Source organism: Emys orbicularis, chromosome 3, assembly GCF_028017835.1.
Source record: "Emys orbicularis isolate rEmyOrb1 chromosome 3, rEmyOrb1.hap1, whole genome shotgun sequence".
Lineage (NCBI taxonomy): Eukaryota > Metazoa > Chordata > Testudines > Emydidae > Emys > Emys orbicularis.
Genome location: NC_088685.1, coordinates 51,702,508 through 51,726,197, shown reverse-complemented (window position 1 = coordinate 51,726,197; position 23,690 = coordinate 51,702,508). Strand labels below are relative to the sequence as shown.

Here is a 23,690-nt window from a genome sequence, read left to right as displayed (position 1 = left end):
TTGCCCCCTCCCGATACCAAAATCTGAAATGGTGGCCTTGCATCGCGGCCTTCCCCTACCTCCCCAGGGCTGTTCTTTGCAGTCAACTTGGTCCCTCCTGCTACCTGGAGCCTCCTTCCTGCCCCTTTGCTATTCTGGCATGCCCCACTAGCTGGCGCATAGTCAATAGCTTCATCACCTTGCTCCGAGCCCCAAAGTACTCACCCTATTTTGCGACCCAGATCCCAGCCCATACCCATTCCTCTTTCCCCCTCCCCCTCTCCCCCCCACCTCCGCCCATCTCTGAGACTTGGCTCAATTGTGGGATACGGAGAAATGTTTGTGGGGGATGAGCAGCGACACCAGGTGGCTCAGGCCAGCCCTGCATGTCCCGTTTTCAGTTTAGGGAAATATGGTCACCCTAGTTATGGCTCCCTGGTTCCCTACTTCAGCCTAATTTAGCCTAGGCTGCATTAACTTGCACCAATTTTCTAGCCTGCATGAGATCATATGTTAGCTGGCAAGTGCAACACACATCAGCCACTCTCCCTCCCACCCCTGACTGAACTTGGTTTTAAAAGGGGAAAATGTTTCAACATTTTTTGTGAACATTTTTTCATCACACATTTTCCGATTTTGAACACTTTCAACTAGTTTTATAAATTCCTTTGGGACTTGATGAAACTCCAAAATGTTGAAATTTCCATGGTGCATATAAGCTTCATGGCACATACTCAGCCATATCACATTACTCCTATGCTCTACGTTTGTTCCATATCTGAAGTTTCTAGCTACAGAATCCCTCTGAATCTTATTTGTCTCCACATGACAAACTTCAGACAGAAAGAGGCTTTAAAAAAAAAAAAAAGTTGGAGTAGGATTGGTATTTGGTTTAGTTAATATTACTTACTGTAGCAATTGTATAGTCCTTTTCATCTTCAAAGCACTTTGCAACTCATTAATTAGATAATGTTTTTAACCTTAACTATGGAGTGGCTTCTGCAGCACCATAAATTGAAGCCAGAAAAGATTCAAATTGGAAATAAGGTGCAAATTCCTAGCAGTGAAAGTAATTAATCATTGCAAAGCTTACCAAGGGAAATGATAGTCATTGTCACTTGAAGTCTTTAAATTGACATTGGACACCTTTTCAAAAGATAACTTGTGGCTGAACTAGAGTTTATTATGCTCAACAGCATACATTTAAATAGGGAAGAATAATTCCCTCCACTACAGTAATTCCTGAGTGAAATACTATGGTCTATGTCATGAAGGCTATCAGACAAATTTATCTTAGTGGTTCCTTACAGCCTTAAAATCTATAATCTTAATGAATTTTTTGGGCTGGAAATTTCCTTACTCTATTTAAAAGTAAAAAAAAGTAGTACTAGTTTTCATGCTTGCTGAATTAAAAACTGGGAAAATGGATTTTTCTTGTCTTTAGTGAGACTTGGTGAACACTTTAGTGCAGGGGTCGGCAACCTTTCAGAAGTGGTGTGCCGAGTCTTCATTTATTCACTCTAATTTAAGGTTTCGCGTGCCAGTAATACATTTTAACGTTTTTAAAAGGTCTCTTTCTATAAGTCTATAATATATAACTAAACTATTGTAGTATGTAAAGTAAATAAGGTTTTTAAAATGTTTAAGAAGCTTCATTTAAAATTAAATTAAAATGCAGAGCCCCCTGGACCGGTGGCCAGGACCCAGGCAGTGTGAGTGTCATTGAAAATCAGCTCGCGTGCCGCCTTTGGCACGCGTGCCATAGGTTGCCTACTCCTGCTTTAGTGTATTGCATCAGTTTTGAGACCTATGCTGTATGAGCGTGACTTCCATGAAGCATCAAAAGTGTAGGGGGTATCATCATCTGTGATTATAAGATCATATCCAGCAGAAGCAGAATCATATCTGAGACCTCAAAGAAGTTAAAAACTTTACCAAAATAGCATGCAGAGCTTGTAACTGCTGCATGTTTATACATTTAAAGTAATAATCCCATTGCCATATAATGTGAGGCTTATGGTAGTTAGTGTCTCTTGGCATACTACTTGATGAAGTTATAAACTTCAGGCAGAAAGAAGACTTTACAAAGTGTCAGGAAATATTTTGCCCAGTTCAGAGTTCCTAGGCCTTCAGTGTAATCTACCCAATATGTCTCTAGTTGACTCTTTGCATTACCCCATGTGCAATATTCAGAAAAGCAGACACTATGAAAGTGGGGAGTCAAACCTGACAGCTATATATTAGGGCGACTATGGGAAGAAAAAAGTACCTCCAATCGAAACTTTGCGGTTAATAATTTGCCATTAATTGTTTAGTGTGATCCATTTTAAACACATTTTGAAGCTAAGTACATACTCTAGATCTTTAAGTTCATACATGATTAGACAGACCTAGCAAAAAATATTCAACAACCTCTGTCCCAGCTGGGCTTTGTGATGCTGCTGTTCTTGGCATCTCTTGTGTCATATGTATGGATATGCTAAATCCTGAATCATTAGTCTTGAGCAATGAATTTGGAAGCAAGGTTGCCGTTGTGCTCGCAGAAGTTGTGATTTCCTAATCTGCCATGTTTTTCCCTGAGCTGTATGTCTTCCTCTCCTTTTATTTCTCCTCCCATGGCCAAAGAAGTATAATCTTCTGCCATGCATCCCTGATGTGGGATTGGATGTGCATTTGAAAATTCAGCCACTTTCCCTCTCCCCCAACCCAGGAAACTGGCCTGCATGCCCCTTCAAGAAATATTGATGATGATACCACTGGAGGAGATGCACAGCACTATCTTCTCCCTGATGTTCCTGAGAATTCACTATTGAGAAAAGGCTGCTGCCGGGAGGAGGCTCTCAGCCTGGCAGTGAGTTTTGAATTTATGGGAAGGAGTCTGAAATAGAGAGTTCAAATCGATTTTTTTTTTTTAGATTATCACATTGTTTCATCCTTCTCAGCACGTAATGTTACCATGCTACAACACATATTAAACTTGCTGAGCAAGGTATGCAACAGTAAATCATTATTAATATATTAGTCCATTTTGTTTTTTACCTGTGCAAAGCTATCATAAACTTAGTGATCCAGACACATTTTTTCCCCCTTACTTCATTAGAAAACAATCCAGTTCATTTTTAAAACTTCAAAGAGTGTTGGTAACTTTCCCTAAAAGAGTCTGAGAACTTAATTTTTGTGTTTCTCTTTGTTGTGAATCAAAGAGAAATAGGACTGAAATTTGCAACAATTACTGCATTGTTTCATAATGTTTTGTTATAGCAACATCTAATTCTGTTGAAATTCTTCATATCTAATTATTCCAATGGGTGAAATTCATTGTAACTTCTCGTAACAGACTGTCTCATATACTCTCCTTGACTGTACTTTTTCATGGGATCTCACTGGTAAAGTTGTAATGTCATTGACACTAAAATTCTGATATAGTGTAAGAGAATTTCTATCACATAATGGACTCTCACATATCTTTCTGTAAGACTTTGTTCACTTTTAATAATATGCAAATAAAGAAGAGCTTCACCTTAAAAATTAAAACATGCCATATAATCTTCACCTACCAAAACACCAGTATGAGAGCAATGGTTGACGACTTGATTTTGTTTTTATTTCTTCAACAGTGATTGAACAAACTCCCTCTACTTCTACTAAATACTACTGAGTTGATATTAATTTTCATGAACTGAGCTTGCAGATCTATGCTCAGGCTTCAAAGACAAAAGTTTTGCAGTGTGATTTCTAAAACATACATGTCAATATTAACATTTTAAATCAAGTGAAGCACACTTTCCTCAGCCCATGTGCTACCATGACTTATTGTGTGACTTTGGGGAAATTACTTAATTTCTCTTTCTATCATTGTTTCCCCATCTGTAAAAGGGGATATAATTGTCTAGCACAGAGGTAGGTAGGATTTTGTCTAAAAATATATTTAAAAGTTTAGCTTTCAACCTTAACTCTTAATTTTCTTTCTTCTGAGTCCCTGCTTTCACAACTGTAATATTGCTTATCAGTAGATTTGTTTAGAGTGCATTATGTATAGTAGTGACAAAGTTGTCCATTATCTTGTCATAATAAGCGGTAACCTTACCACAAATTTCCCATTAATTTGCATCTTTTCAGTGAATTATATATAGCGTATTGTAGAGATATTTGCTCTTGTATTACACTCTCTAGCTAAGGACCTCAAAGCACTTCGCAAACATTACTGAATTATGCCTCACGACACTGCTCTGATGTAGGAAAGAATTATTATCCCCATGTTACAGATGGAGAAAATGAGGCACAGACAGGTTAAGCGACTTGCCCAGAGCTACACAGGATGTCTATGGGAGAGCTGGGAACAAAACCCTAATCTCCTGACTTCAAATCTAGAGCTTTAACAACTTAAACATCCTTCTCCTGAATGATACCATGCAATTTTCAGAAAAGTTATAGCACTGTTTTGATGAGAACTCAGTAAATTACTCAAATCTCCATATCTTAAAATATTCTGGGCCATAGTAAAAGTATGTGTGGCTGAAAAGCCTTTCTACAGTGAAGGTTCACACAGCTTGTCTGTCTCCCTAATGCAGTTTCTGCATTAGAGTTAATGATATTTCAATATTTCTGAAGTATTTAGCATTTTTCACTGTACTGATTACAATCTGTTGTAGATGATAATTATGCTGCTTTTATCACTCAAACACTCAAGTGATTTTTAAATCTTCAAGTGGCTCATGCCAGATTTTTATTTCTCAAAGGGTTTGAAAGTCTGCTTAGATTATGCCCTTCTGTCACATTAGCTGTAAATGCTAAATCAATGCAAAATGAATAGATTCTTATTTCTAAAAATAACCTTTTTCACAGGAAGAAGAACTAAGGAAAAGTGGGGAAGCCAAATATTCACACTTGAGCGACGAGCTTCATGTTCTAATTGAAGTGTTTGCTCCACCTGGGGAAGCTTATTCACGTATGAGTCATGCCTTGGAAGAGATTAAAAAATTCCTTGTTCCAGTAAGTGGCTCATAACATTTTTTTTCTAATTGTCTCTAGTTCTGCTACATTGAACTCACTCATTCTTTAAAATCCTACCTGGTTCAGGAAACAATTTGATCTGCAGAAGATTCATCTTATGCCCAACAATACATTAATTGTTCCTTAAGTATCTTCTGTGTGGGATTTTTTTATGATCATAGGTCATGGACATCAGTGTAGAAATATGCTTCTAAGATCCTTGAGTACTGTATATTTGTACTGGCACTGTTCGCATGTGCTACATTTTATATAAATATCTTTCTATAAAATATTCTGAATTTACATGCAAAACGAAAAATACAATAATAACATCTTATTCGGCAGAGTTTACACTAATAATTATGATCAGTTCCAATATTACTGCAATTCAGAAGACTAATCCTGACTCAGGCTTGAATTTCAAAAAACATTGCTATTCAGGAAAGCACTTCAGTATGTGTTTAAGTGCTTTCTGAAATGGGGGCCTGAAACTCAGGAATACTAGGTAGAGGGAGAAATAAGAGATGGAGGAAACTTCCTTTCATTTATATTTGTATTATATAGAACTACTTCAGCTAACCCAAACTCCTTGTAATCTGAACCAGAATTATGTTCCATTTTGCCTATTAATTTCTTTGCAAATTCCTGCAACTATTTGAAATTTCAGTTGTCCAAATTTATTCACTGTACCCCATGACATTTTGATATTCAAGGTTTTACTTTATATATAATCTGCATTAATGATGACTTTGCAACAGTGTTGTGGCATGAGCTACATACCAAAAAAAGCTGTGGTTTTGTCTAGTCTGATCTGAGGACATAGATACTGTTGAATGCAATGAATACAGAATAAGAGTTGATTCAAATTTTTCAATAAACAAAAAAAGCAATAAAAATGTATACTAATTCAAAGGTCTGTCTTCCAACAAGAACGCAACAATGCATTTACTATACTTTGTACCCATATAATACACATCAAAGTAAAAAAAAACATTCAAATACTCAAATTGATTATAGCATTGGCTAATCATTTAGAGGCTTTCTTTTCTTGATTCCTTTTTGTTTGTTTGTTTTGTTTTAAATTGTTCTTTTTTGGATACAGTATTTAAAACCTTATATTTTACAACCACTGAACATGGTGGGTTTTTTTAAATGAGTAACTTGAAAATGGCTACATGCAAACTGTGAGATATTTTGCTTTAAATAATCAAAATTCACGCTAAGTGTGACAACAAAATATACCATGTTTGAAACAGGCCATTAAGTTGTCACTTTTCATCCCACTACTATATTTCCAGTTTGGAAATATAAATGATGAAATCAAATGAGCTTTTAAATGCTCTTATACTGGAAGAAATTAATGAGAATTGAAAACAGTTTACTAACATAAATTTTGTTTCCAGATTGATCATGCAATAAAGGGGGCAGAATAAGAATATAAGTATGGCCATACTGGTTCAGACCAATGGTCCATCTAGCCCAGTATCCTGTCTTCTGACAGTGGCTAGCTCTAGTTGCTTCAGATGGAATGAACAGAACAGAGCAAGCATTGTTTGATCCATCCCCTGTTGTCCAGTCCCATCTTCTGGTAGTCATCAGTTAAGGGAGACTCAAAGCAGGGGGTTGTGTCCCTGACCATCTTGGCTAATAGCCATTAATGGACCTGTCCTCCATAAACTTATCTATTTTTTTTTAACACAGTTGTATTTTTGGCCTTTGCAACATCCCCTGGCAATGAGTTCCACAGGTTGACTGTATGTTGTGTGAAGAAGTGTTAATTTTAAACTTGTTGCCTATCAACTTCATTGGGTGACCCTTGGTTCTTGTGTTTATGTGAAGGGGTAAATAACACTTTCTTGACACCACTCAAGGTTTTATAGACCTCTATCATATCTGCCCCTAGTCATCTCTTTTCTAAACTGACCAGTTCCAGTCTTTTTTAATCTCGTCTCATATGGAAGCTGTTCCATACCCTTAATCACTTTTGTTGCCTTTCTCTGTGTCTTTTCCGAGTCTAATGCATCTATTTTTGAGATGGGATGACCAGAACTGCATGCAATATTCAAGGTATGAGTGTACCATGGATTTACATAGTACCATTATATTTTTTGTCTTATTACTTATCCCTTTCCTAATGGTTCCTAACATTCTGTTAGCTTTTTTGACTGCCTCTGCTCATTGAGCGCATGTGTTCAGAGAACTGTGCACAGTGACTTCAATATCTTTCTTGAGTGGTAACAGCTAATTTAGACCCCATCATTTTGTATGTATAGCTGGGATTGTGTTCTCCAATGTGCATTACTTTGCAGTTATCAATGTTGAATTTTGTCTGCCATTTTATTGCCCGGTCACCCAGTTTAGTGAGATCACTGTGTAACTCTTCAGTCAGCTTTGGTCTTAACTATCTTGAGTAACTTTGTATAATCTGCACATTTTGCTAGCTCACTGTTTATCCCTGTTTCCAGATAATTTTATGAAGATGTTGAACAGCGGTACAGTACAGTACAGATTGATGGGGGAACCTTGCTATTTACCTCTCCATTCTGAAAACTGAACATTTATTCCTACACTTAGTAACTAGTTAAAAGATAGGACTCAAATCCATGAGAAGACGTTCCCTCATACCCATGACTGCTTACTTTTGCTTAAGGGCTTTTGGTGCAGGACCTTGTCAGTCTGTCTGAGTGCTATATCTACTGGATCACCCTTGTTCACACACTTGTTGACACTCTCAAATAATTTTAATAGATTGGTGAGGCATGATTTCCTTTTGCAAAAACCATGTTGACTCTTCCCCAAGATATCATGTTCATCTGTGTCTGATTCTGGTCTTTACTATAGTTTCAACCAATTTGCCTGTTGGCAATTGGGTCATGATAAAATTTTGCAGGGCAAATCAATGCAGCAACAAAAAATTGACAACGTACCTTGGAATGACAATTTAGCTGCAGCTAAATTATGTAGATGTGCTAAACTTCAGAGAGTGAATTTTTATAGTTAAAGTAATCCCTGGTTTGGAAGAGTTTGTAATTTAGGTGGGGCTGATAACACTGCCTACTATTAAGGTTTCTTGAAACTTCCTATTGCAAGACTTTATTTTCAGTTGCGTATAATTTTGCGAAACTAAAACCATTTGGACTGAATTTTTCCATGCTGCGTGTCTGTCTCAGGCTGATTTTGTATGTTTGTTTGTTTGTTTGTAATTTTAACCAAAACAGGCCAACCATTTCTGAGAACAAGGCTCCAGGGCATCATTGAAATGCCTTTATCCATGAGACCGTCCTTTCTCATTCTACAATCTCTTGCCTCATTCATTACACACCTTCCAACTTCTGCAACCAGTTAGGCAGGGGTCCTATAGACAATAGCCTCCTCTACCACACAATCCTGATTCATCCCTCAATCATGTCTATTCTGTGCACTGAATGGCTAGACCTACACGATGAGCAAGGGGTGTGATTTCCAGCTCACGTACATGGATTTATGCTAGCTCCATTACAGCTAGTGAGACTATAAATAGTAGCATAGTTGCAATTAGCACAGTCAGTGGCCACACAGCTTAGCTGTGCTGAGTACAAACCTGCCTGAACCCCATGAATATGTATTCAGCATGGCTAAATTGTGGTGCTCCTGCTGCTGCCCATGCTACTGTGGCCACACTATTATACAAACTCATGCTGTCATGAAGCTAGCACAGGAATATGTGCCTGAGCTGGGAATCACACCACTAGCTCATAGTATAGACCTAGCCGATGAGGCAGGTGTACTGTGGAAAAACTAGTATGTGATCTTGTAATTAGAAACAGTATCATAATGCGCAAGCAACCGGAATTCTGGCATTTCCAATTTCAGTGCTTGACTTTGCAACCTTAATGTTTGTTTAACATAATGAGGTTATGTGGGGTGGGGGCAGAGAAAGAGAAATTTACTGTGCAGAAGGGAAATACTAATACTTCCTTAACTGTGGGATTCTGCAGCCCCAGTGAATCGTGAGTAGTATCCTGTTCTGTGAGTGGTCTTACTGAGACAATACAAATAAGCAGCAGAGAATCTACTGCAATGAGCCTTATTTAGCTTGCTTATTTTTCTTGTATACACCACTTTCAAAAGTAACTACCATCTTAATCTTAAATTATAGTGATGATTTACACATCTCTATTTCAATCACCCATCCTATGTTCTACCTCCATGCAAATTATCCCTGTCCTAGGAGAACGAAGAGGGTGGTAGAGTAGTGTGGTCAGGATAACATAAAACTTTGGTGAAACTCGGTCTTAAATATTCAGATTCTGCACAGCTTAACATTGTGTGCTGCACTTATTTATTTATAAAAAATGTGATGCATTTCTGAGCACTACTAGAAGCTGTATTGGAGGAGATATAAAAAACAGATTTGTCAAAAGGTTTGGAACTTGGTTTACAGTAGCAATAATCACACCAACAAGTAATGACTACACTTTCTCACTTGGTTATTAGTTTTATCCTTGTCTCTGCTTCCTTTCAGATTTATAATAACCAACAAAGCAATTATTAACTGGTTAGTTACAACCTATGTGCCCAGAAAGCTTGCACTAGATAATTTCCTCTTTGTTCCGTGTTTACTGTATATCTTTAATTTAATCTTTAATCAAATGATACTGTGTTTATAAAATATAATTAATTGTGGCAACAAATAGCTATTATTCCATTACAGGATTTAAAGAAGAACCTTACCCATTTATTTATAGTGACTCAGTGACCTGACAAAGAATACAAATGAGCTTTCATCTTACTTATGGCATTTTTTTTTACTTTAAATTTAAGTGGAATATTGTCCTCAGAATGATTGACTGTTTGCATCAGTAACATGGAAAGATGTTTTGGTAATTTATCATAAGCTTTTAATAAGACTTCAGATTTACATATGTGCAGAAAAAAAATAGAGAAAGCAAAACAATACAGACTGGATGTGGGGATAATAGAGAGAGTATTAAAATTATCTATATATTACCTAATTCAAAATTAACAAACAAGTGTGTTTTTCCTTTATTGGCACTTTATTTTCATCTTCAATCTTGTCCAATTATAGTATTAAAACTTTTGCTAGCCAAGATTTCACACCACACTCGAAGACAGAAAATGAGTATTGGTACTGGATATTGCAAAAACTAGTTCCTGTTGAAGTCAACAAGCAGGTGGAGTTTTGGGACTCCATCCAATAGGAATTTTAAATGAATCATTGTACCGTAAAGGTTTGCAACCTTCACTAGTTTACTGATTGACAGGGTTTTAAAACTATGGACCTGATTCAAGGACCATATATTACATTTATTTTACAATGAATTGAGGCCAGCATATGGCTCTACAAACCCTCATTTGGGTGTCCTGGTCTGGCCCTATTCAAACCTTGAATAACAGGTAGATAAGGCTTATTTTGCAGTTGATCTCACAGGACCATGTTCTCTCTGCTTTTGCACAGAACTCCCACCTGCCTCCACAAGTCCTCTGTGCAATTACTGAGGGGAGAATATGTTCCATTATGTATTGATTTGTACACTCTGTGATAAGATATAGATATAATGGAAACAGGAGAGGTCAGATGAGCCATGATCAGTTGTGGAACTGTGACAATTTGAAATATCTGTCTATGTACACCTCATTAACTCTTTGATGTTGGGGGCTCTTTATGTGTATCTGTCAGACTGCAAACTCCAATTTTGAATGCGGGGTTTGTTTACCTTCTCTGTCCTTTTACCTCCATATTGGACTGTAATCCCTTGGGATACAGAGTGAACTAGGACTAACAATAATGGATTGTTAACTTAAATGTTCTTCATTAAAATGGAACGGCACTTAACAATAGGTTGGTTTATCAGGGGAGAATTCACCTGGCATTAAAATCACCTGGAAGGGGTCTGAGCTCACCTGTTGAGGCTAATCAGGAGGTCATATAAGCGAGGAGATTGGAAGGTTATAATAGGGCAGGAGCAGCTCTACACTGTGGGGTTTTTTTGGCGGGAGGGCATTTTCACCAGCTCATACTGAGGGAAGGTGCTTCTGGAGCCTGATGGGGCAGAGGGAACCCCTCTTGCCCCAAGGACTCCCAAAGGAAGGGTGAGTTAGAGTGAGGGGCATTGTGTTCAGGATGATTTGTTGTGTTTCTAAATGGTCTATTAAGTATAGAGGAGTTGAGTCAAAACCCTTTTGCTCAGCCTGTGTCTATTGGCTTCTGCAATCATGTGTCTCTAAAGAAGTAAATTGTAAACCAGGCTCTCACCTTTGTAGGGATTCTGGGGAGTGCTTAAGAGCTGCTGGAGAGGTTAGGGGGAGATAGCACTTTGTTTCAAGGCCTGGATAACTGGACCACAGGGGTACCCGCTGCCAAAAGTGTGTCAGACATGAGGGCTGCACCTAGAGCCAGGAACTGCTCTGCCCCAACAATCTAAGGGCATGTGGAATTCAGTGTTTGGATCCCTCACAGTAGTCTGGTAGGTTTCTAGCAGGGGAGCTTGACCAGATCAGTGACAGGGACCAGTACCTCAGTATTGAAATGTGACTGGTATAACGGCTTTTAGGTGCCTGGTGAAAACATGCACGCAGTTTTAAGCTAACAGCCAAATTCAGGGTTAACATAAATGGTGGTATAAGGTATCCATCCATAAATGGGTATAAATCACACACTGGGGGGCCTGAAGGTCTCTGATACAACCTCTTGTGTTTGCTTCTACTTCTACAGCCTTGCCCTGCACCAGGTAAGTTACACTTACATACATACAACTTAACTTCACTACCATTTATGTCATCTCTGAATTTGGCCCTAAGAATTCCGAAGATTTTCTTTACCTTTCCTTCTCATTGAAGAGTTAACCAAAACCACATCTCTGTGCAGCCAATGTTTGCTTGGGGCTGGCAATTGTGATCTTACAGACTCAATTAAAACTTTTTTTGGAGCCTGAATCATAAGATTGATGGAAAAAATCAAATGAAACTTTTAAAAACAATATATTTTTGGTTTTTATCTTACTCCTAGTTTTTGACCCCTTCGGGGGTCACACTTTCAATTTTTTTCTCCAAGACGATGAGAGCTGGAAACTTTCTTTACAAGAGAATTTTTACTTTCATTTATCACATGGCTCCAGGAGTTGTGGCTTTAAGAAAAACACCAACCAGTTTGAGACCTAAGATGAAATTGTGGGGGTTGGCAATATTGAAAAATAACTTGTTTTATCTAGTGTTTCCTCCTGCCTACAAGGAGAGAATGATCCCAGCTTCATCTGAGTACACTTGCATCATTGTAGCACTTCATTGTGGACACTCACTACCATGATGGGAGAGGTTTTCCCATAGCTGTAGTTAATCCACCTCCCTGAGAGGCAGTGGCTAGGTTGACAGAATTCTTCCATCAACTTAGCACTGCTTACACCAGGGGTTAGGTCAACATAGCTTTGTGTCTCAGGGGTGTGAATTTTTCACATCCCTGAGAGACATGGCTATGCCAATTTAAGGTTTCAGTATATACCCGGCCACACTTTTCCTCAATAAAATGGAAATAGCAATGCTTTCTTCCCCTGGAAGGGTGTTGTGAGTCTTAATTCAGTCATAGAGATAAATTCATCACAATTTGGATCTGGATTCCAAAGGCCTCAACAGTTGTGGACATTTGAATCTGAGATATTGGTTCTGCCCATCATAAATATAAAATATATCAGTAAAATTTAGATCTGTCTTTACCTTTCAAGCCCTTTCCCCCCTCCCCCCCCCCAAATGGGAGTAGTTCAGATACTGAATTTTGGTTTAGTCTAAACTGTATATATTAACAGTTCTATGGTGCTTTAAGGGCCTCACATTGAATCATAGAATATCAGGGTTGGAAGGGACCTCAGGAGGTCATCTAGTCCAACCCCCTGCTCAAAGCAGGACCAATTCCCAACTAAATCATCCCAGCCAGGGTTTTGTCAAGCCTGACCTTAAGAACCTCTAAGGAAGGAGATTCCATCACCTCCCTAGGTAACCCATTCCAGTGCTTCACCACCCTCCTAGTGAAAAAGTTTTTCCTAATATCCAACCTAAACCTCCCCCACTGCAACTTGAGACCATTACTCCTTGTTCTGTCATCTGGTACCACTGAGAACAGTCTATATCCATCCTCTTTGGAAACCCCTTTCAGGTAGTTGAAAGCAGCTATCAAATCCCCCCTCATTCTTCTCTTCTGCAGACTAAACAATCCCAGTTCCCTCAGCCTCTTCTCATAAGTCATGTGCTCCAGCCCCCTAATCATTTTTGTTGCCCTCCGCTGGACTCTTTCCAATTTTTCCACATCCTTCTTGTAGTGTGGGGCCCAAAACTGGACACCGTTCTCCAGATGAGGCCTCACCAATGTCGAATAGAGGGGAATGATCACGTCCCTCGATCTGCTGGCAATGCTCCTACTTATACAGCCCAAAATGCCGTTAGCCTTCTTGGCAACAAGGGCACACTGTTGACTCATATCCAGAAAAAAAAAATATAATATGGAGATATACCTATCTCATAGAACTGGAAGGGACCTTGAAAGGTCATTGACTCCAGTCTCTTGCCTTCACTAGCAGGACCAAGTACTGTCCCTGACAGATTCCCCCTGGTGTGATCCCTAAATGGCCCCCTTAAGGATTGAACTCACAGGGTTTAGCAGGCCAATGCTCAAACCACTGAGCTATCCCTCCCCTCTCAACATATGGGATGTTATATATATATATATATATATAAGGTGTTATATAGTATAACACATTTAAATAAAATGGAGGGGAGGTTCTCTAAAAATGAATAAAACTGAAATTCAGTAGTTTATTGCCACAAACCTGTGAAAACAGGGACATTTCCACAGTGGTGGAACTGAACTGGGTAGTGTAAGGGGAGGGCGGGGAACACATTTGGAATCTGTTTATATCCCTTATCAGAGGGGAGGATTCATGTTCATGAGGGTAAGTGTACAACAATTTGTATGTAAACGGCAGAGGTCTAGAAGGCTTCTCATGTAGACGAAATGCCTTTGTTTCTAACAATGGAGGGAGGTAATATTCAGTAAGTAGGTAAGAAATAGACAGCCTACATGAAATTTAGTGTCTGTGATATACAAGTTAGACTAGATGATCTAATGGTCCCTTTTGGTTTTAAAATCTATGAATCTGACACTATGTAGACTGTCTGTCTATTTCTCAGATTTGTGATATAGTTCAAACCACCATGACACAGTTGGCCAGGAGTTTTAGATAAATAAGCACAGTACTCGGGTTTGACTGTTTTCATGGTGGAGAATTTGCACTAGCACACATGTACACCTGAAGTCAACTTTCATTTCACAAATAAAGTCCTGGGACAAAAGTGAGTGATACAAGAGGTGTCAAGAGGGAACTCTTTACCCACTCTCTGGTGGCTGGAGAAGAGCAGGTTTCCTGGTCTGTATAATGCTTCCTTCTTCTATAGAAATAGCAAGAAACACTGTAGAGAACACTTTGTTGCTAGCACTGTTGGCTGGGGGGAGAGCTGGAAGCTGATGATATCTTTGACTCATGATTTGGCCATGGTTGGAGACCCTTGTGACAAAGGAAGGAAGAGAATTAAAACCATATAACTTGGTGTGGGAAGATAGGAATGAGGGGATAGAATTATAGTGATAAATGAAGAAGGGAACAGGTTGATAAAGAGAGGCGTGGGAAGACAACACATAGGAATGGTAGGGGAATCAACCCACATTTGAGAGGAGAGGGAAACTGAAGGGAACAAATAAATGACTGGGAAGGAAATACTTTATAGAAAGAGTAGGAACAAAGGTAGCAGTAGGCCAGGAAATAAACTGATTGTGAGAGGGTAACTTCCAGAACAGGAGGTCAGAGTTCCCCCCCCCCCCCCCGCTTTAGTAGGGGAGAGACATACCCCGTTGCTAAACCAGGTGACAGCTCCCTGTGCCCCCCAGCCCTCACCCCAGTCTGTTAATCACCCTAGACAAACCTCTCAGGACTCTGCCAGGCCTTACTTTGCCTTGCAGATTAACACTTGGTGTACCTCCGTTCCCAAACTTTCCAATGTCCAGCCCCTGTCACTGAACACTCAGACTAATTACCAAGTGTGGTGACTCCAAAGAGACAATATATGCACAGCAACTTGATTGATTGAATCAAGAAGGCGCACACTACTTACTATCACATCACTGAGATGAATTTCAAGTAAGAAGAGAATAAGTTTATTAACAAAGAACAGAGAATCACAGATTCAAGTGAGGGGGCTTTTAAGGTCACAGGTAGGTAGTAAAAAAAAAAGATGGAAGACAATTCATACACTGGGAGAAAAGTGGGGACTGCACCTTTCATTGGAGGTCTCAGCTGGATCTTGCACTTTCTGCTAGTTTCTGCCACATCTGGGAAAGTGAAAAGCTTCAGATTTCCCTCTTGAATGACTCCAGCACTATTACCACCTGCATCACTCCTTCTCAGTTTCTCTCTCTTTCTCTCTCTGCAACTTGAAAAATAATTGAAACATTAAATGTTTGGTATCTTAAATCATATATATCCTCTCTGTAAGATAGTACAGACAGCAGTGTGGACTGTTCTTTGGGCATGCCTGGACAAGACCCATCTCTATTGCTCCTTAATGCTATTTCAGCATTGTAATGGCTGCAAAACTTGTGGATATCCTATCCATACCACTACTGTCATGGTATCATCAAAAGTCCTGAGATTTTGGTGACAGACCTGAGAGCTTTATAAATTCTTGAGATAAGGCAGGTATGGTCTCTGCCCAACCATTATCCTCAAAATGATCTGTTAAGATCAGTGAAAGGAACCAAACTTAGAAAAAAGGTTTTTTTAATCTGATTTTAATTGAGATTTGTACTATGTCTTAAATTGGTTCTTTTTTTTTTAATTATTGAAGTTTACACCCTGTATACACATGAGAGACAGAGAGCACTAGTGTGTTGGATCATCTACACTCCTCTTCATACCTTGTTTTGAAAGGCAGTTAAAAACTTTATGCCATTCCATAGAGCAAAACTGGATCCCAGGTGACAGCTTGTGTGCTGAGATACAATTGAAGCCAGGTATACTTAAAACAGTGGCAATATAAACCTCTGAAAATTGTTTTGTACAATGGGAAGCTTGACAGACTGCTTTGCTACAGTATTTTGAATGTGTTGCTATGATGCACATTATTAAACTGTATGAGTCCCTGTCATGCTGTTGCCTGCCTACATGAGAGCCTGGCTTAACCATCTCCATCTGTGTCTCAATCACTATGGATATGTTACAGTTTGCTTAAAGAGATCTTTGTTTTCACTTGGCTAATCAGTCATCCCAAGGAGCTCATCTCTTCCCATGGTCAGACATCTTATTTCTACTAGAACACTGAGGCTTATGTTATTCGATGGCACAGACTGTTATATACCAACATCAATTTTTTTTAAAAAAAGTTACTTCATGTGTCAAATGGAAAATGTCTCTGAATCATGTCCAGATTAAAAAAAGAAACAATTGAATGGATTCTCTTTTCTACCATGCCCCTGAAATCGAGGCATCATTGGACCATAGCAAAAGGCTATATAAAAATCCTCTAAATATAACATGTATGAGATCCTTGCCCCCTCTCCAGACCTTGTATGCTGGGTAAGAGGGCTGGAGCAACATAAAGAGTCCCTAAGAAAGCCCCAGGGTGAATTCTTAGCCCAATTGAAGTCAATGACTTTAATGGGACCAGGACGTCACCCCAGGGTGAAGGGACCAGGATTCCACAGGCATAGGAAATGATGCAGACAGCTGTAAGGCTGTCTTCTGAGGTCTCCTCACCAAATCCTTCAGTAGGGGGTGTGACTGGAGGGTAGAAGGGGTGTATTACGGGTGGGGCTGCAGTATGAAGTGCTGCGTAGATTCCAGGCTGCACTGCCACCTGTGGGGAAGCCTGGGGAGGATGCTATGACCCGGACAGACCCTGCTCCCTAACTAGAGCTGTCTAAATTATTATGAGGGCTGCTCCAACCCCCACACTGAAACCAGAAATGGGAGAGTGCAAAGATGGCTTAAAGACACCATTGCTCCCTTTCACCCTGTCTACAAATTAAGAGGCACAACACAGGCCCTTTATAACCCTTAAGTATAAAGGACCTGATTCGACTTCCATTTAAATCAATTGTGTTGGATCAGGCCCAAAATAATATTTATTGTCCTTTTATTTTTTTTCTGCCAATGTAATGTCCTTATGCACATGAATGTAGCCAAAGCTCAGGTTTCATTTTGAAATCACACATTTAAACATACTCCCATGATCCTCATACTGTCCTCCTGGTACATCAACTTTCCTTGCAGTGAGAAGAAAAAAATGAAAGATCTCTTCCAAAACTGGTATTTATGCCACTATCATAATGTTAAGAAAGGGAAATATTAGCACAACATTAGTTTATTTTAGCATTTGTTTAGTAATATTTGGGTATAGGGAAGGAAGGAGAGGATCTAGCAGCTGAGCTTTTGCTGGCTGTGCCCAAAGTGAGAGCAGAGACACTTGCTGAATTTGAAGGTGTTTTATGCACCTTGCCGTTTGCATTAAACACTGTAGTATATGGGAAATATTTGTGGTTCTACTGAGGATTGTTACAATGCTAAAAGGCAAAGGGAAAGATGAGTGTTTGAGAAAGTTCAATCTATGCTTAGACATTTAAGCCACTGTGCCATCTTGTATCCTAGCTGTTGGTGGTCCTCACAATGAGCTTCACCCCCAGGCATTTTCAAATGATGAGTAAGCCCGCCGTGAATTTTTGTAGATATCAGAGTACAGAAATCCTTATGGACAACACATATATTTTGGTTAGAAAATAACACAAGATGTAACTTTTGAAAGTTGCAGATCTCTGCCTTGTAAGAGTGCTGAAATACACAACAAACTCTTTCTGACCTACCTCATCTGATCCTTCGTCAGAGAACAGGATCCATTCAGCTACTTATGTCCCCACAGGCAAAATGAACTATTTATAGTATTCCTTGAATGGGGTGGAAAGTAGATTGGAAGCAATGGATTTCAAGGTAATTAATCTGGATGGAGTTTGTGAATCAGTCCTGAGATAAAGGAGGAGAGAATATAAAAGACTAGAAAAAAGTGACTGAGCTAAGCAAATTAGATAAATAATAGATGGCCAGAGAATTTGGAGATTCAAATGAAGCCTAAAATTATCAGAATGTTGGGTGTTCTTTCTGGGAAAGAAATACCAGATCCAATAGCATTGATTTTTTTTATGTATCCCAAAACTGGCTAATTGTAGCATAAACTGTATCAGTATAGAAAATTGCTGCTGTAGCTGTATGCACAAGGCTGTCAACCAGGAAGAATTGAGCAGCTCATTGATTGTGACCGTATCTGATTAAAGACAGAGCAGGTATCTAAGGCAGCAAGGCAAGCTAAGGATCTCAAATATGAGGCTATATTTTCCCCCCATGTTGAAGCCCAGTAACACAGCAGAAAACAGCCTCAGTGTGATTAAAGTGACTGTTACTAATGAAAACATATTGTGTAATGAAAACACTGCTACCGTAAGTAGTGAGCCAACAAAGGCAATTATTTTGTTTTCTAGGCTACTGTGACTAACATGATACTTGTAAAAATGTAGCTTTATAACACACTGAACCTACTGGAAACAGGTGATAGACATTGACTAGTATAGAAACCCTATTTCCTGACTCTTGAGAATTGTTTTGTTTTATCTGTAGGCCTTGTTGCTTGAGGTGGTGCTGCTTAAATTTAAACTGGCTTTACTGATTAATTGTTGGCTCAAATTTAACCAAGAGATGTCTTGATTCCTGTAGTGGATTAAATGAATCCTATGCATAATCTGAGAATCAGTCTGAAAAACATGTTGAGATCTTTTTGGTTTGAAAGGTGCAATGTAAATTGTGACCCATTATTAATTTGCATACTGAAATCTTATCAGTTAATGGTATGAAAGTTGCCTTGGGATTTTTGAGATTTCAAAATTAAATGAACGACAATTCCTATGGACAAAAAAGCCATAAGAAATTTCCTTAAGGCTTTTCCCTCCACCCACGTGTCTGTCTGTCTGTCTGTCTCTCTCTCTCTCCACTTGTTACTATCCATTAAAATGTCTGGGCCTTGAAATGGCTGGGACAACTCTAGAGTGCCCAGTGTCCATTATGGGTTGATTCCATAACTGGACATATACCTGGGGAAAGATGGAAGTATAACATACTGATGTTGCCTTCCTTCTAGAGCCAGCAATCTGGTTTGGAGATCTGTGTCTCACTATGTTCTCTGAGCTGTGGATGCAGATAGCCTCTTCCTGAGACCAGCACTCTGAGTGTGGGCTTTGAGAGCCCAGTTATTTCTCACCAATAGCTTTTTGCTGATGGTCTCTGCTCATTTCAACTATCTGTGTTGAATATCAATGCTAATGTGGTCTATATTGTTGATGCACACATCTTTTTGCATATGTACATATTATTGCCCTTTGCTCATCGACTTATTTGAAAATATGTTGTGGAACTATTATACGCAATGGATATATATATAATATATATGAAATATATAATGAAAATGATGCAGAACATGTACTGTAAAAGCTTTTACAGTACATGTTCTGCATCATTTTCATTATCTCTTACTCAGACTTATTATGTATTATGTATATATGTACAAAATCTATTAACCATCCATGGCCAGTTAATAGATTGCATTTCTTTGTGTAAACCTTGGCTCTAGTTAGGTCATTCTTACACTTATATAGCTATGTTCTCAGTCTTACCAAGTTTTACTGTCAACCTGATAAAAACATGAATGTTTCTGGAAATGTTAACTTCTGGAGCAATATCAGGTAACTTAACAACTTGAATGCCACAGTGCATGAATGCATAGTATGTTGCTTTTTCCAGGGAGATTCTGCTGTAATTTATAATGGATATTTGGCTTCAGTGAATGAGTTGCCACCTGTTAAGTAGATTCTGGGAGAAGGAAGAACCTAAAGAAACTAAAATCTATTTAAATAGTAGACTTGCCTACAGGAAGAAATTGCATGTAACTAAAACTGTACCTCCCCACTAATAGCTAGCCATACCAGCGTAAGTGCAGGAAGTGCAGGAAGTGATAAAAGGGGAGCCTTTATTGTTGATAATGTTAATATGATGAAGAACTGCCTAGAAGATCAAATCAGATTCAAGGACCCCTTGTAATATGGTATAATAACAATATTGAAGCTAGAGACTCTCCCATTTGTAACTATTTTAAACTGAAGTTGTCAGGATATTTGTCTCTATGGAATGATTCTTTGGCATTAACACACAGAATATTTGTTTCCATCATGCAATATAAGTTTACAGGAGAAATAACCAGTTTTTACCCATTTCTTTCTTGATTTGCAGTGGAGTTTTTAACAGCAGCATACATTATATTTTGATGACTTCACAGTTACTTAGGAGTTCACATTTGTCACACTATCAGATGTTCATAGCAACAGCAGAAATAGAACTGAGATCCTCCTTTTCCAAAAACATAGGCCTCCATTACTTGAGCTACAAGAGAAACTCCTGGGCCCTAGGTTATAGCACGTGGTCTATTAAACATAACCAAGCTGTTCCAATTCCATCACGTAGAATATAGTGGTACAAGCTGAGTTCTAATGTACAAGCTAAACAAAACTTGAAAATGGGCATTAAACTAGCAATGCTTAAAAATAGATTTGGTCCTTTAAAAAAAATAGATTAAATAAATATATAACAAACCTATAACTACAATTTGAACCAACAGAAGTTTAATAGTGTTTTTTAAATGAGGAAATGTAACTATGAAAGGCTGCAAATTTCTACCCTCCTTTTTTCAATCTTCTTAGAGCTCATTGCATTACTAATGTTAGATCATCCAACAATATGTGGTATATCACTTGGTGGAACAAAAAACAATATTGAATTATTAACAAAATTCATTCAAACTACCTATAAGACATAACAGAGTGAAAAAAAATACAGATGTCACTGAGGGAAGAGTGAAAGGAAAATACAAGGGATATGAAAAGAGCTCCAGTAAAACTGAGAAAATGATAGCAACATGCTAAGCAAAGGTTGTGCAGGTTTTAAGGTTCTATATACTTAAAGTTGTGTAAATTTGCTGTTTTAGATAGCATTTAAATCAGGTGCAGTAACAAGTGTCTTTAGTCTTTAAACTAGGAAAATGGATTCCGAAATCTAAGAACAAAGTCAGGAACAGGACTCTGATTACTGTTTGATATCCAGTTTGTATTTGCCTTTCTATATATGTGGGGAAAATATTTCTTGGGAGATAAGTACATCTGGTATATGCAACATAAAAGCTCCATGATTGTCAGTAATACAATAAACAGTTAAATGTAGCATAAGGATGAAACTTTACTGCAGTATGGAAATTGTGCTTAACTGTTATCAGGGCAGGCTCCAGGGTTTTTGCCGCCCCAAGCAGCGGAAAAAAAAAAAGCCGTGATCGGCAGCAGCTCCACTGCGCCGCTTTCTTCTTCGGCGGCAGGTCCTTCCCTCCGAGATGGACAGGGCCCCCCCACCGAATTGCCGCCGAAGAGCCCGACGTGCCGCCCCTTCCCCTTGGCCGCTCCAAGCACCTGCTTGCTCAGCTGGTGCCTGGAGCCGGCCCTGACTGTTATTTGTCTCCCTCACCAGGTCTACACTATAAACATCAGTATAACTACATCACTCAGGGTGTTGAAAAAGCCACACCCGTGAGTGACGCGGTTATACCGACCTAACCCCGGTGTAGACAGCACTATGTCAATGGGAGGGGTTTTCCTATTGACAAAGCTACTACTTCTTGCAGAGGTGGATTAACAATGCCAATGGGAGAAGCTCTCCTGTTGGTGTAGTGGCTTCTCTGGTGTTGCTATGCTGCTGCAGCATTTGAAGTGTTGTCAGGGTTTAAATTCTCTGAGTATTGCCTGGAGCCCTGCGGCTCAAGGTTATTTAGCCCCACAGGAGACGCCAGCTGAATTTAAGCCCTGAGTGTAGTCCTGCCCTGGCAAAAAAGATCAAATAACTAAGGGGAAAAAAGGAGATAAATGGTACTTTTTTTTTTCCTTATCAAAGTTAACTGCAATCAGGTCAATATTATTTTAGAGAAGATTTTCTCTGTTCTTTCTGTCAGTGAAGTCATAAAATACCTGTATCAGAAATAAATTGATAGGGATTTAGTGGCAGCTGCTCTGCAAACAGTGTCAATGCAAGCTAAACATTCAAACTATAGTTAACTATGGCTGGGGTGGAGCAAATGAAATCTGTTCATTTATGTAAATGTTCAATGATTGATGGAGGTCAGGAAATGTGTCTGGGTTTATTTGCCACAAAATTATTAGCTTTCAACAAAGTCTACATTTAACTTATTTAACCCTCTTTTAAAAAAGGGTTAATAGTCCTTTTTCTCAGAGCTAACTTTTTAACAGTACTAATAGGACAGATGAGCAAGGGAGAACAAATTAATGCCCCAAAATAGAAATCCATAAAAGTTTGCTCTGCAGCAACAGCTTTTTCTCCTAATAAATCAGTTTCTGTGGAAGGTGTTTATCTTCTGTACCCCGTTGTGACAGATTCCCTGGGGTGCAACCTGGAACTGGGGTATTGCTGAGCCCTATTTTAACAACCTGGGCTCATTCTCACACTGTGATTCTGTGACGAGCTGCAAACCCCTCCAGGTCCTGAACCCAGACAGCCATCCACAGGTAGGGACACACCCAGCTGAGTTACATGAATGCTTTTGCCAGCCATTTATGAACCAACAATAGAGATCCCCAGCCTAGGACTGCAGAGCTGTACTATCCTGCCCTGATCAGAAGCCTGACCAGTCTAAGTGTATTACCCAGTCCACTCCTCCTGCAATGTGGAGAGGACATTCATCAGTTTTTATTCACTGGGCAGATTTCTCATGCACTTCAAGCAACATGCTGTTTTAGGTAAAAAAGATATAAAACAGATTTATTAACTACAGAAAGATAGATTTTAAGTGATTATAAGTAGTAAGCATACAGATCAAAGTTGATTACCAAAGAAATAAAAAGTAAAAATGCAATCTCAGTTCCACAAACAGGATTTGAATCAAACAGTGTCTCACCCTGATAGACAATACAAGTAGGTTACAGTATTCCATACACAGGTTGGAAATCCTCTTCAGCCTGGGACCATCTCCCCAGTTCAGTCTTTGTTCTCTAGACGTGTTTCCAGGTGTTGAGGTGTGGGGGGAGTGAGGACAAATGATGTCACTTCCCCTTTTTCTAGCTTCTTCCAGCTTGCTGGAAAGATCTTTTACTATGATGTGAGTTAAACGGCCTCCATTGTGTATGTGCTACCTCTGAGAGGTTTCCATAGTATACAGTCAGGGCCGGCTCCAGGCACCAGCTTACCAAGCAGGTGCTTGGGGCAGCCACTTCAGAGAGGGGTGGCACGTCCAGCTGTTCGGCGGCAATTCGGCGGATGGTCCCTCACTCCTGCTCGGAGCGAAGGACCTCCCGCCGAATTGCCGCCGCAGATCGCGATCGCGGCTTTTTTTTGTTTGTTTGGCTGCTTGGGGTGGCCAAAACCCTGGAGCCGGTCCTGTATACAGTTCCTGGGGTAATCCTTGTGAGTTTGTGTATTCCCCTTAATTAGCCATCCCCAGTTTCTGGCTGCCCCATTTTTGTATCTGAAAGACTGGTTGTGGGGGTTTCCAACCTCACAACATATTTCAGTAATACACATAGCATAACTTCA

General features: G+C 39.2%; 1 protein-coding gene across 1 annotated transcript in view; it reads left to right on the top strand.

Annotated features, from left to right (window-relative positions):
- The window catches only part of KHDRBS2 (KH RNA binding domain containing, signal transduction associated 2), a 580,284-nt gene that overhangs the window by 283,626 nt on the left and 272,968 nt on the right, over nt 1-23,690 (top strand). The window contains exon 4 of the mRNA XM_065401399.1: nt 4,825-4,971. Within this exon, the coding sequence (XP_065257471.1) occupies nt 4,825-4,971 (147 nt within the window). The remainder of the gene's footprint in view (nt 1-4,824; nt 4,972-23,690) is intronic.